The sequence below is a fragment of the Stegodyphus dumicola genome, chromosome 3 (genome assembly GCF_044657685.1).
Source record: "Stegodyphus dumicola isolate Sdum_Otavi_A_Nest chromosome 3, ASM4465768v1".
In the NCBI taxonomy this organism is placed as follows: domain Eukaryota; kingdom Metazoa; phylum Arthropoda; class Arachnida; order Araneae; family Eresidae; genus Stegodyphus; species Stegodyphus dumicola.
Window position 1 is genome coordinate 181,032,640 of NC_140770.1, and position 15,735 is coordinate 181,048,374.

Sequence of the window (15,735 nt, forward strand, 5' to 3'; positions counted from 1 at the left end):
TTATACAAAATAGATGTATTAGCCATTGCAAAAGCAAATTCATTGGTTTTTATAATAGTCATTTTTTTCTTTCCAAAATTCATTCACGATTATCTTCGACACTTTTCCTAAAAATTCTTTAAATACTTAAAGATTATCAGGAAACGACATCAGTAATAAATATTAAACTCCTTGTCGAATCTTATGCATCATACACTGATACTTCGTCAAAACAAGTATTATAGACTTATTAGCTAATATGATATGTCACGATTGGTAAACAAATGCCCATGCTTTTATGCAGGTCCGAGTAAAATGCATAATTTTAATAATTTAGCTATCGTTTCTTCACTAAAAACCGAGCATCCGTGCGTGTCTTCTAGATCACAGCTTCCAAGAATTTCAAATTCTACTTTAAATAGTCTATTATTTTATCTGTTTAGATTTCAGTGCTTATGGAAGGGAAAAAATATTTTTATTTTTTCCAAGTTCACCTATTGATTATTTATTAGTATTCAACGATAAAGAGCTCACATTGTCATAAGTCACACTTTAAAACATTTTAGCAAAAGTAAATATAAATATTGCTTAAAAATGACAGTTTCTTTACTAAACTGCGAAATCAAATTCGGTATTAAAGAAAGAATATATTAATACTCTGATAAATTTTGACTTTAGTATTTAGAAACACAATATATCGGTTAGCAAGTTTACATTTACAGTTAATTAGCTCGAATAATATCAATAATTTCTATAATATAGTTAAGGATGTTAATGCCAGGATCTCTTTCTATATCTTTTTACCTTGAAGGAAAGTGGTTTGATTAATGAACCACGAAATGCCAATCAGTGTTTAGCAGTGCAAAAGTAAATTATTCTACTCATTGTGAATTCCAGAGTTTTCTTTTTTTTTCGAATATTTCGAAAAATCTATTTTGTAGTTGCGGTTTTAATTTGAATAATAAAATAATTTTATGAGTTATTAAATTAAACTGCAAATTAACTCAACTCTTAGCAAACGCACGCAATAGCTTTTCCTTTAAGAACAAAGGATTAATTTTCGTGCCCTATTTAATAAACGTCAATAAAATCAGAATCCTTGGTGATATTTAATAAAAAGATGTATAATTGTTTAAATAAATTTCTATTTTTTAGTCTGTTCCTGGATATAAAAAAATGCTAACTGTATTTTCTAAACACCCAGAAGCTATGACCTAGAAGCCGAAATTATTATATGCAGGAAGCGAAATGGTGGTCATTTCCTAGATGAACGAATTAGCAGGTTTTGCCAATTTGCTTAATCACCACTTCTAAAGTTCAGACGTTTGGGTTATAACTTAGTTTCCAAGAGCTGTAGCCAACAGGCGAGCTAGTTGGGAGCTAGACTGGGTTCCCTTGGGAGTTGATCCCTTAGGAGGCAAAAGGGCTTGGCATTGGGAGCTATTGGGGTCAAAAGAATTGCACACAACATTTGGAAGTTCGGTGACAGCTAGTTCAGCAATGGTTCTTCCCATTTCAACAGCCTCTCGTCCGCATTTTTGTTCAGTCAATTTCTCTCCACAGTCTAAGAATCGACGGAATCCACTGGAAAAGAAATTAAACATTTGTAATTAAAATAGTATGTGTACCATTCATAAGGATAATACATCAGAAAATGCTGATTATATTGCAATTGTACCAACTGTTCAAGCATTGTAAATATGAAATAATGCTAATTAAAAGATATGCTACTTGAGTTTTGCTGAATGGAAAATCTATTCTGTGATATCTTCAGAGCTGTATGGCAATTACCTATTAAAATGTTGAGCTAATTCTTTTGTAAGTCATTTATTAGAGACATTAAGATATTGATTGAATAAGGAAGTACTGCAAAATCGACAAAGACCTCTCCGGATATTGAAATTGTTTGCTGAATATGCTGACAATTGCAGCACAAGCATGCATGTGGGAAACGATTTTAATTCCTTAGTATTCCCCTTACGTAACAAGTCTCGATCGTAATCACCATATTTCCCATATTTCACCAGATACATACATACATATATATATATATATATATATATATATGTGTGTGTGTGTGTGTGTGTGTGTGTGTGCGATGAAAACAAATCCAGAACTACTGATGCAGGAATACTGAGTCGTAGAATCACATAATTACTAATGGCGTACGTGCTTAATAGCTCAGATCTATATAGAAGGGGACCAATTCTGATTGGAGAATATGCCAAAATGTTGAATCCGTAATGATTAAGAAACTTCGCAGTCGCAGCAGATTATTTATTTAAATTGACATATGTGGTTGCAATTCACTTGGCACTCTCTTTCCAGAAGATTAACAGTTTTGATACTGACTGTTGTGACAGGAAGAGAGCACAGCGAAATAACGTGAAAGAACACACAGTAAATCTAAAAAGTGCGCAATTATCCAATATGGCAGTCTGTAGGTTTCCGTTCTCAGGGTTTATGTTCCGAATTAACTATATTATCAGCATTAATCAAACTCTGTGGCGCAGAATAATCTAGAAATGGTGCAAAATACAAATGTTGTCATTATTTTTAGAAGAGAGAGACAAAATACCCAAATTAAAATGAGGAATCAAGAGACTATTAAAACTAAACTCGGCGGCACAAACAGCCCATAGAGAGCCATAGCTGGCAGTGCCTTGATATCTGCTTTCTAGACCGTTAGCTACGAGGTGCTTGTGCATCTTGGCCTGGACAAGTGGACAGTGGTCAGCTGGTCGCATAAGAGATTGTTACTAAATTAAATTGTAAAGCTGATTTATATATTTTTATCTAATATATATATATACATATATATCTGCAACCGTACTTTAGCTCCGGCTCCATGGTAAGGCTGCATTCTTAGAATACGAGATTTTATCCATTGTGCTACCAAAGAAATTTAGTCCAAAGAAATTCTGTCCAAAGTTACCGATGCAATCCACTCCGAATCTTTCCAACTGCTAGTTGGTTTTCCTATTACTAACTAAAAGAACATGAAACGAATGCTTTTGCTTCTTTACTTTATTCTTACTTCAGCTAAACCTTGATTGGAAAAGAATATGATACCTATTCTCTCAAACCAAAATGCAGCCATATCATTGTCCATTACATTTTAATTTGAGCGCCCTTGTGGAGCTACTAGGTTTTCTTAGATCATATCTTCAAAATGCTATACACCTGATTTCCGCTTTGCGGGTCGGATCACTACAAAATACGAGCTGGTGAAAGAAACGTTTAAATTTCTTTACAATATTTCTGAGGTGGGCGATTAACGACTCACGCCATCACTTTCTATCAACTTTATTGCACCTTATTAGTGCACCCTTTATCATTACATAATAAGGAATTTCATAGCAAATGGTTGCAGTTGTGCATCAACTCTGGCGCAGCTATAACATATGTGGCATGCATCCGATTATCTTCTTAAAGTATATAAACTTACTGAAGATATATACCTATAATATATAATGAGCTCACATCCTATTCTACCTGAAAATGACAAGTGTTGCACTTTTGTACTGAAGAATTAATAATTTTTAGCAAGCAAATCAGCATCTTTAAAAACGCCCTATTATTGCTTTTAATTTCTATATTCATATGGACGTTCATGTGTATGTAATAACACATGTAGGTATTTATTAGTGAAACTCAAATCGCTGCTCAAACGGCAGACATTTTACTAACAATCACATTAACATCATAATGTATCAAAATATTATTAACAAAATACTAGTTCTAATATCGTATTAAACATATATTTAGTTTGAAGGATTTAAAAGTAGCTCATTCGTTGGTAATGCATTAATGATTTTGACGACCACATTTTAATTTTTCTTTTTTCCTAGCCAAAAAAGTGTCAAGAGAGTTTTAGTACTAAATAAATATATACATGTATATATAAAGACAGAGAGGAAGCAGGAAAACAAAAATGTGCAAAAATACAATATAGTATACGAAAGATAAATCGTTACAGGATGTACGTTTAAATATTGGTTAAAAATACACTGAACAGCATGCGAAGCCTGAATTCATTTTAAATTAGCTCATGTGCAGAAATTGGCAGTCTGTGCAATATTTGATATAGATGAGCATATTTAGAGCCGTAACTCAAGATATTTGTAGGATTTTCATTTAATAATGTTGTAAACTGAAAATTATCTCTTTAGTTTACATTTTTGCTTACGTAAGGATGTACATAATGGAAAGGAAAATAAACTTTAATCACGAAGAACAAATTAATATGTGTAATTTAACTTTATTACATATTTATAGTTCTCTAATTTACTTACAGATGAATAAATTATGTTAGATTTTCTTTCTGGATGATCAAGGAATACGTAATGGGAGCTATCCAAGATGCTCTTAAATCAGGGGTCCCCAATCTGATCAATCAGGCGTCCCTAAGAGCACACTCTATTGGACGGCGGGCACCAATAACCTTTTTAAGGTGACCTTCTAGTTGGACAGATTTAATAATACATGCACATAAAAAAAGAGAGCTGTCTCATTTCGTTTTGTGATGGTATCTGTGTTGTATGCAATTTCTATTTCATTAAAATGAGAAAAATGTCACTTAGAATTTTATTGAAAACTAAAACATATTTATTGTGATCACACAGCGGCGGAGAAACGCTAAACGATCGACGGACGCCATGGAGCCCGCGGGCATGTGGTTGGAAACCCTTTCTTTTAAAGCATATTTTTAAAGATATTCATTTCAAAAACATACGAAATAAGTGGAACTAATTATTACAGATAATTTTAATTATATACATGAGAAATTAAATAACGAAACTGATTCGCCAATTAAGAGAAAATTCTTTCAGAGACGATTTCTGAAATGTAATCCATGATGGCATATCGCAGTTAGGATTAATTGCAAAAATACGGCACAGCATTTTTCGGATTCCTACAAAAGTTGCTTTTTAAATGATGAGCTATATATGAAAACTTCATAATAAAATTCACGTAAAAAGTAAATACTCACCAGCATAATGTTCCGATTCTCTTGTCGAATTTGGTTGTGGTTACGGTTTCAACTGCAACTTGCATATCTACCATGCAGTCACGCATAGTATCGTCACCATGGACCTCTCCGAGGCACTTAGCATGTTTCAAGAATTCTACAAAGTTCAAAATTATAGGATTATAAGATTATTTTTGACATTTTGGCTGTAATTAAGCGTGTCATAACTTGAATTCTAACAATCTAACTTGCGTGTCTAGATATAAATTCTAATTCGCTGTTTCGTTCAAATTAACTTTATGCACGATAAGTAAATTGAATTATTTTTAAAATGGATTGAATTAATTAAACAAGTATTCGATATTAATCATTTCCAGTCAAAGAACATTTATTTTCCATAAATTTAGAGATTTAATTGAAGAAGACCAATTCACATCTCATTCTGACGAATTACAAAATAGACCTGAATAATAATTCATAATAAAAGAAACATGAAGTCATATATATTTTTGTTTTGCAGTGCTAATATCTTTTTATAGAATCCATATAAAGAATTTCTTAAATTTATCTCTATATCGTTTATTTTTAACATCCTTTTTAACATCCAAATGCTTTTTAAGTCTCAGTTTTTTAATCTAAGAAATAGATATCTGAAGCAGAATTAAGCTAATTTCTTATCAATATTGAAATTTACAAAAATTTAATAGTTTAAAATTTTACATGAACTTTTAAGTTGAAATTTTATTTACAGTAAAATTTCGCACATAACACGTGCAATACGTTTTCTTTTCTGCTTAATTTTCAACATGCACATGTTGGTAATGCAAAATTAAATCCATTTATAATATTTTCACGGTAAAATTAATCATGCTCATGGTTAAACAATGTAGTTTGACACCGATATTTTAATTTCAGATTAATGATCTCCTTTCTTGAAATATTTAAGAAACATTGAAACAAATACAACTCTATTTAATTGTGAATAATGTATTGTGCAGATTCAGTTAGACACTATATCTATAAAATCGATAAGTAATTTGATTAGTGTGAAATCTCAGAATTGCACTGCAAACGTATCTTGAGCTCATAGGTTCGTTTCTTTGTGTTAAATGTGTGATTTTTAGTCACAGCTTGCCAATGGATGGCGGTAGCAATTTGTTGTAAAAGAAATTGTGATGTTCTATTTCATATTTGGTGTTATTATTGTTTCAAAAATTTCTAATTTGCTGCTAAGTCAAATATTATCCTGAAATACTTTCTTCACTAAATTCAATACTCTTTTTGCGATACGTAATCTACATTTTTGTAGAACTTAGATAAGTTGTCATAATTGCTTAGCCCCGTACCAACTGTAAAATAGCTCTTTTTTGTGATTTTATATTTAATCGGTAAATGAAATTGAAATTCGCTAGTGTTTAAAAACACATAGATTTTAAACATCGTACAAAGTTTTACACACCATTTAAGAAATGTTCTTACATATTTCAAAAACGAAATCAGGAATAAATTCATAAAAAATAATAAAAAAAATTCTGAAGGCTTTCAGATTTTATATTACGTCCAAAAGAGCGTTTGTTCCACGGGAGAAATATAATAGGGCACTAGTATTTTGTGGCAACAATTTAAAAAGTGAAGTCCCGTTTATAGTGAACCAACGTAAAATGTCAAACCGAAATTAATAGCCCTTCTGGACTAACGCCCATTTGGGCTAATAATTACTAGTCATAAACTGTTGACCAATTATGACAGAAACTAATCCGACAAAGCACTGTCGGGTTTTTTTATTTACTTGCTTTCAAATGGCATTTTATTGCAGATTTATACCAAGTTAATCCTATCCAAACTTCTTGAATAATAGGTATCGATTTCAAATAATTAAAAAGGAATTCACTTCAAAAAGGATTTTAATTAAACTTTTTACTTGTCGGTTTATATTTTTATATCTCCCAAAGTGTTTTTTAGATTGATTTAGAATGTATGGTTCAGCGACAAAATTACTGAGAACGGACTTACTGGCCCTGAGTTCAGATCCTGGAGAACAGAAATCGTTGACAGTCTTCTGTGATCCTTCAGTAACCAGTTCTAAAACTTCACGTTGAACTGGAGTCATGCACTTGTTGGTGAAATTCCTGAGACACTGAGATGTCTCGTCGATGGATCTAATAAAGTATTTTACAATAAATATTAAAGTACAAAGGAAATACAATTTTTATTTTCTTCACCATTGATTTAATAATTTTAGATTTGTTCGATAGTATTTCATATAAAACTAATTTATAATGAAGCAAAAAGCAAAGTTTTAAATTAGATTTTAATGCAAAATTATGATCTAAATTATTACGTTTAAATGCAAAAACTTTTTTTTGAAAAAAAACACTTACGTAAATTTTTACATTTAATCAAACAGGTATTTTATGAAGTGAAAATTATTTCTTCGAATGAAATTAACATTTTACATACTTAAGCTTAAAAATTTATTAAGTTAAAAGCAATATAATTAACAACCTCAGAATTAGTGTAATATATCTTCGTGTTCTCCAAATGTTGTATACATATACAGTGTGGTTCAAAAGTAGCAGAAGAAATTGAAATTCAATAATTTGGAAAATACTGACAATGAAAGCTTTGATTATTTAAAAAATTCCGTGTGTGTCTGTCTAAGCATTTCTGTGAATTCGCATCGTGCTGTTACATATACTTTTTGAGTTACTGAAATTTTACTTTTTTACTACTTTTGGATCGCTTTATGTATTCATAAATATGCTTTTCGTGCAATTGAAATCATAACAGTTTGAATTTATTATGCGTGAATGAGAAACTAATTCTGATTTAACATTTTAAATATTTTAATTGAAAGCTATTTAAAAAAAATAGTTTATGTATTACTTCTTATCGTAAGAAAAATTTTAATTTAATAAAACTAAATAATTCAAATCACTCAATTAATAAAGCATTTTGGACATTTAATTATTTTAAGATTTTACATACTCTTTATTTATAAAAAATTAAAATAAATATGCAAAATATCAAGGCTAGAATTGTACCTTGATGAAATAATTGAAGCCTCTAATAATTCTATGTACTCACTCGCATAACTGCGCAACTCCGCTCTCATCGGTAGGAACACCGCTGCCTTGGTAATGGAAGATCATTGTTGCAACACACAGATCTACTTCTCGAAGATGGCATGATTGTGCAGATGTTTGGTAAGCTGTTGAGATGAGAAAATTCAGTTTATATTCAGATATACGATAAAACATAAACTAATTTCAACATGTTCTCTTACAAAGTTACAAGATTTCCTTACATTTGGATGCAATGCATTCAAGGCATTTAATTCCCAAATTTAATATTTCTGTGTTTCTAAAATAAGATTTGAAAAAAGAACAGAATTTCCCAGCGTATCTCAATAAATAAATAAAAGGCAGTTATTGTTATTCACCTAATACTTACACAAGGTATTTCTAGATAATTCAAATTAATGTTTGATTCGCTCTAACTGACTGCAAAGTTTTATCTAGCGATATCCAGTGCAAATATTATTGACTGTAGTCTTACAAGATAGGACCGGAGGAAGAGGAAGAAAATGCCAGGACTCTGCCATCAGCGATAGAGGCATAATTCTTCACACCACTGTGCAATATAAACACAGGTTTCCTCAGAATCGTTGTTCAAAAATGTGCATAGAGTTTAGGGAAAAAAAACAGGAAACAATCATGTAGGAACACTGTGTCACATGCATAACCCCGATGAGCTGTACTCCGACAAAGACATAAACAAGTAACAAAGATTGAGAATTTCTTACACTAAGAAGAGTATACACATATTCTTTGAAATGAAACTTTTAAAGCAGGTATTCGGAGTTGTGGCATGTAGATGCAGTACATGCCTCGCAACGAAAACGCATCGATTAATTAGCGTTTTTAAGAATACCGATTGTATCAGCAACAGCACCAATTGCAACAACGGAGACGTGCCATTAGATTCATGTCCGGTTTCATAGTCTAGGGCTTCTTAGGTAGTCCCCAAAAATCCCCTTATAAATCCTCATTATTTGCAACTTATCTTGCGTCTTTCTGTCCCTGCCTTTGCGGGCATGAGACCACATAGTCCTATATGATTATTCCTAGTCATCATGTTCCAGACTCTCATGCACATTTTTGAACAATAATTCGGAAACCCCCTGTACATTGCAAGGTATTACGGCAGGGTGGTAGTTAATGTCTACTAGTTTAAACCTTGAGTTTGGAATGGTAAAGGAATAAGCACTAAAGAAATGTTGCTTAACTATTAAAATCATTCTACATAGTACGTGTTCTTTCATTTTTAGATCATATTCATATTTATTATTAACCATTGCGTTCTGAGTATTTTAGATTCTTATTCTTTTCACTATTTCAAGTTTCTTGTGAAAAATGTTAATAGTAAATTAGAGTGAAAATGTGTCATAGTAGGTGTAACAAATTACGAAAGTATCGCTGCTTATGAATAGTATTAACGAAGTTTTATAAAAGCAATCTATATTTCCAGGAAATATATGAATCTGTAAGTTATAAAGTACTATTTACAATGAGTACAATGAAATTAGAACTTGTTCAAAAAACACTACTCTAAAATAGTAAATTGTCAACGACGGAAAATTTGTTCTTGTACCAAAATGTGCTCAATAATTCGCACCTTTGTTTTGTCTTTTAAAGAACTAAATAAAATATAATTCATTAAATACGCAGAGAAAATAAATAAGTTTAGTTCTAGAAGTCATATGTTCATGAAAGCTCTTATTGCATCTGATTTCCGAGCGTGTTAATGAAAATTCTTTTCAATACCTATTATAAAAAACGTCTTTTAAAGAGCGCTCGTGAACGTATACGTATTCAAGAATTGTTATGTAAAGAAGCTTCTTAGGCAAAATGGCGAATTCATATTATTCGATATTGAATTTCTATCAAACTGAAGATTGAAATTGCAGAAAGTTTGATACTGAAATTGATTAAAATCGAATTTCTATCAAATTGTAAAAAAAGGAAACGTCATTACGTGAAATAATTACATGAACTTTCCGGAATCCTGTTTAATTTTTGATTAAGAAAAATATACTTTCGAATATGTTGATTATTGGAAAATATCAAAATTATTTTTTTTTATATTTGAAAATATCAAATTACCAATCATTGCAGATTAAAACAGAAAACAGCATTAAAAAAAAACAAATTCAGAATTCTTGTTTTTATATGTCCTTGTAGAACAGCGTTAATTATCATCTACAGAACTCATTTAATAGTTGCAGTCAGAGGTACATGCAACTTAGGGTACAGATTTACACTTATTTATTTTCCAATGCTAGAGAGATGTACTAAATAAAGTTTATTGAGGTAGAATTAATGCTCTTACTTCTATAATTCCATCTTATATTTAATAATAAATCAAATAATATTATTATTCTAAAAAATTTTGCTTTAAAATAATAGTAACAATTAAAATGTGCTTATTTTCCAGAAGTTTTTTAAGTTAATCACTTTTTGCTAGCAGATGTTGAAAAATAGAATGCAGATCATGGGACTATCAGCACAATTTCTGAAGTAAAACAACAAAAAAAAAATATTTTCATACATTGGGAAAAGAATCACTGAGCGCTCTTTCTTCAAATAAATTCCAAGTGAAAAAAGAATATTATTATTATTATTGTAGTAGAAAGAATAAGCAATGCATAATTACAGGACATTTCAAATTACATGTGATACCCTAGTATAAATGTTAGACTTTGCCTTTTGTTAAGCTTTGTCTTATAAATAAATGTTTTCGTTTTTGAGCAATTTTACTGTAAATGCAGTCAGATGATTGGTGAAAAAATAGACAGGTTTTGCTTTCTATTGTAGAGTGATGCATTTCTTCATCAAGATTAAATAACTACAGTTATGACTTCATAGACCATCACTGAAGGGAATTAATTTACTTGGCTAAAAAAACAGGAAACTGTAAAAGATAACTAACTACCCTAGGCAGAGATCACTTTAAGAAGTTTTCTTAGGATTTAAAAGCAGCATATGATCAAATAATCTTACACCAGATTTTTTTAGGAGGATGAAGGATCACTATGATATGATTTTACGTACGGCCCACCATTATAAGGCAAAATTAAATTACAGAAATTTCGGAATACCTTAAAATGAACTGTTCGTGCACATTACAACAAACTGGAAAATACTTCCTAAAAGCACTGCACTTTTTATTAACGTTTTAAACTTCCTTTCCAAAACGATCAGTCTAAAAGCAAAGAAAGTAGACTTAAAAATGTAAAATGATTAAGAAAAACCTAGAATTTATATTTCATTGGAATCATATTTACCGTAAAATGTAAAATTAACTTTAAAGACGTGTATATGTTTTAAGAAAATATAAGTTAGATAGTTTTGTTGTTTTTTGTTATAAATACCCTTTGTTTTCTGAAGGAAAAAGGCGTCATAACGAATAGTTGCGAGCGCAAATGATTCAATTTCAATTATCAGAATTTGAGGATATTTATGACCTCTCATTCTATCACTGGTTGCTATAATGACAAGTACCCACTATACCATGAGTTTTACATGGAGCAAAATAAAAACTCTCTCAGAATGTCAAACAGTAAAGAAAAGGGGTTCGCAAAGTCAGCAGATTAAAAATAGTAAAAAAAAAGAGAGGTAAATTTTTAATTTGTTTCTTCAATCATAATGACAGCAAAACTGATAACAAAATGATAACTTAAATATAAAATGAAATGCACAAAATAATATATTAAAAAGTTATCATTTCTTAAAAAATATATTTATTAGTACATTTTAATGTTTTGATACCCATTTCTTAAAACCTTTAGATTTAAATATCGTGAGCTATATGATAAGCATTTAATCAAATTTCATCATACATGATCATCTCTTTTATCTTCCAAAATTTTGTTCTTGATGCAACAACGATATACATCACATGCAGTTACTAATCAAAGTATCAAAAACTTTTATTTTTGCACATTCTCCTTATGACCTAGTTTGCTGTCGTGTTATGCTACTACCAGTGCTTATTTTTGTGTTAGATATGAAACCTGGTTTTCGAGATCTATTTTAAGGCAGATATTCTAAGAGAAGAAACAGAGTTCGATGCTTCGCGATAAAAAAGACACAAAATCACATGACTGGTGAGGAAGTTTGTGGTGTTTTGCAATTAGAATCCTAATGAAGAATTTTACGATCGCTGACCCACTGATCCCAATGGTTGCAGAGACAAACTTTCCCTCTGCCCTAAGCGATGAGCATTGACTCCCCTACCAGAAGCCAAATCTGAGAAATTCTTTTGATGACCCCCCTCCTCATCCCCCTTAATATAGCCCGAAAAGTAATAATCTATGCAAAATGGGTTAGAACCCTGCAACGAGTTTTTGATAATTGGCTATGATTATCATTTCCAAACTGGAGCTGGTTGTGATAGCGGACGTTTATCAAATGTAGATTAAAGAGAAAAATGAACTGGAAGGAATTTCTCCCATTCCCAACCACTTTCTTTTTTATCTTTTTTTCCCCCCTCCAAGCATCCATTCAGAAAGACATTAGTTTTTTATTAACTCACTAAATCTCATCTTAGAGACACCTGGTGAGAATGGCCGGTATTAAAGAAATGCAGTGTATTACAATGCGCTAGCTGGAATTCATTTGGGCTACTTTTAAAAGGCATGTAATATAATTGAATTTAAAATCATTGACGTAAATTCAGCAGAGTAATGCTTTTTCAGGTAACCATTTATAATGTTTTAAGATTTAAATCATCATTAATTAGTTCTTTCGGTAAGTTTATTTAAACCAATTCTCCAGAATTATTAAAAATTAAGCACTATATTTCTAAAATATAATTCTGAAAAAGTATGCAAACCATTTTTTTTCAAACATACCCAGATTTCTTTTGTTTGCTTTTTTGCTTGTTCTGATTACATTAAATTAAAAATGAACCATCCGTAATTATTTTTTCTGACATTTATAATGCCTAAGAATTAGAATTTATATGAACATTATTTATCATTTACCTGATTATTTACATTTTTATTTACTAGCTTATGAAAATTTTACCATTGTTTTCTGAAAGTTACATCGAAAAAAATGACATAATTCATGATCGTTCTTAAAATTTGAAATAATATTTTATTCAATTATTTAAACTGACTTCATGTAAACTGGTTTTAACATAGTGTAATTTTTTCAGTTGCTAAACTTGCCTTAATTTCCTTATATGTTTACGAACTCACTGCATTTCTTTGTTGCGAAAGTGCTTTGAGCTTTATACCACGAATTTGTTCAAATACATTACAGCACATTTCCCCAATAATTTCGTAAGTGATAAATTAACCATTAAACAAATAAAGAAAATATATAGGGCTTGTGTTTCGGAGGGGCCGTCTTCAACACATGATAAAAAGGAAACAAATTTCTTGCGATGGCAAGAAATAAAAATTTTAAAAGGAAAGAAAATATTTGACAACATAGAATACTTATTGCGATTTTTCACAAATATAAGTGCCATAATAAAATTTACAATATAATAAATTCGGTTTAGTGTATTCGCAACTACACCTGCTCTGCTAATTCTAAGATTTACTTTATTTTTTAGAAGTAATGTTTATAACTGGCGCCAATTTTAAGTTTGTCTTAAACCCGTTAGGGGATTATTCGGTCAGTGAGCTTCGTAGTACTAAAGATGAAGACTTTTTGCAATTATGGTTGTGATTGTAAGAACTACCAAATGATGAAGTTGTTCCAAGAAAACAATATAGAATTTTTACAGGCGATGAGACTATTGTAGTCATATTGTAGTCTATGAGTTTGTATGTCCAGAGATTTCCTCTATTAGTTGATGCCAGCTAAATATTAGATTCGGGTATTTGTTTTTAGTCTTTCGCTGGTAAAGGTCAGTTGCTTGATGTGGTCTAAGGAATTCCCATGCATTTTAAGTAATTAATCTTCAAAAAGCTTTTGCTTGAAAAGGGAATACAAAACACACTTCAAGTTATCTCTTCCAGGTTTCCATTAAATTTTATGACTTGAAGAATTTTGAAATTATCGCGGTGAAAGGTATATTATATGAAACTTAGCGGTATAGAGTTTACAAACCAAAAGATAGGTATTGATTAAATTCATATGATGAGTAATGAAGACCACGCGGTGACAAATAGAACTTACCCAAAGCCAAGAATACGACGATAGCACAAAGATACTTCATGATGCTTCTCTATAGGTTTGTAGTTAATCCAATTGGTGAATGGAAGAATGGTTACTATTAGTTAGATTCTTGTCTTTATATATATGGGTATATATATGCACGTGGGTTGACCCCCAATGTCCAGGCCCAGCAAGGACTGAGGTAAAACTCTATCGAATCAGAATGTTCGACCCCGATTGCCCAAACGACCTGTTTGCAAGAGATTCCGTATCTGGGTCAGAATCCTCGGTTCATGACGTCACACAGAAATTTCACTCTTGTTCAACACTAAACATTGCCCGTTAATAAGGTTTGTGTGAAGGACGGGACAATTTAGATGTTGACCGTCTAGTTAAAGTTTTGTTATTGAAAACAAAACTAAAAATTCTGTCGTGGGTTTTGCATAAATTATAAAACTAAACATATTACAACAAGCTTTTACAAGGACAGTATCAATAGAAAATGTTTCTAGAAAACTCACTTGTGATTTAATCACAAGTTGGTGAAATTTACAGCTGTTGGGATGTCAAAAAGCAATTTGCGTTGTACGGTTTAATTTTTACTCTTAGAACGGAAAAATTTGTTTCGAATTAATAATTGTATTTGAAGACAGGTTTTCTAATTAAACGTCGAAAAATATTCAATTATTTTCATGTTACTTGTTATTAACATAATTATGAATCTTAAAATCACAGAACTATAAACTCTTATGACTGAAAAATCTACTGTACTTTACTTTATCACTTTTTAATGCATTACTTTGAAAATCTACTATACTTTATTATACTTTACTATATTCCTTCTAAATAAGTGAATTCTAATTAGTTATCTGTTTAAATTATAATTCCTTTGTTTAAGTCTCATTATTGTCTTCAACAATTGGCTTTTCTTTCTAGAATATAATATCATCATTGGTCAACAGGTAAAAAAAAAATTCTTCTGAGCCATTATTCCTTTACTCGATATATACCTTATTGCTTTCGGCATAAGAAATTGCATTTGTACATAAATATACTAATCAAGAATTTTTAAACTAATTTTATAAAAATGAAATCAAAATTTTTGATAACTGAAACCGAACTGAGAACTAAAACTCTTATTCTTCTTCTTTTAAACAAAACCGATAGTCTCAAGTGATATTAAATATTTAAATGTTAAAATACTTTCCTCATTTTAAAATAGATGTATTTTCTTTTATAATGCAATAAAATATTAAACTCGAACATTTTCGAAAAATAAATATTTTAAAGAATATTAAAAAAACATTTACAAAAAACAAAATCAGTATTAACTTTCTTATAATAAATTAATAAACAAAAAAGTCATTAATTAAATTAATAAATAAACAGTTAAGAAATAACACTTGACAATAAATAATTACAGTATTTAATATTTAGTAAGAACCTCACAATTTTATATGTGTATAACTTATTTTCGAAACTCTCATAATATTAGGAAACATAAAGGAAGCTAATATTAGTTGCTGCAACACATCTACATATGCATATTTTGTATTTTTATTGCTTTCTTTACTAAAACATAGTCATTAATTGTTCAAGTCTAGAATA

General features: G+C 30.4%; 1 protein-coding gene across 1 annotated transcript; it reads right to left on the reverse strand.

Annotated features, from left to right (window-relative positions):
- Positions 1-898: 898 nt before the first annotated feature.
- LOC118204368 (uncharacterized) lies at positions 899-14,307 on the reverse strand. The gene is made up of 5 exons (XM_035376698.2): positions 14,149-14,307; positions 8,039-8,162; positions 6,965-7,110; positions 4,973-5,108; positions 899-1,563 (listed from the first exon to the last, which is right to left on the reverse strand). The coding sequence occupies exons 1-5, from the start codon at positions 14,186-14,188 to the stop codon at positions 1,317-1,319; spliced, it is 693 nt and encodes a 230-aa protein (XP_035232589.1). The 5' UTR covers positions 14,189-14,307; the 3' UTR covers positions 899-1,316.
- Between the last annotated feature and the right edge of the window lie 1,428 nt (positions 14,308-15,735).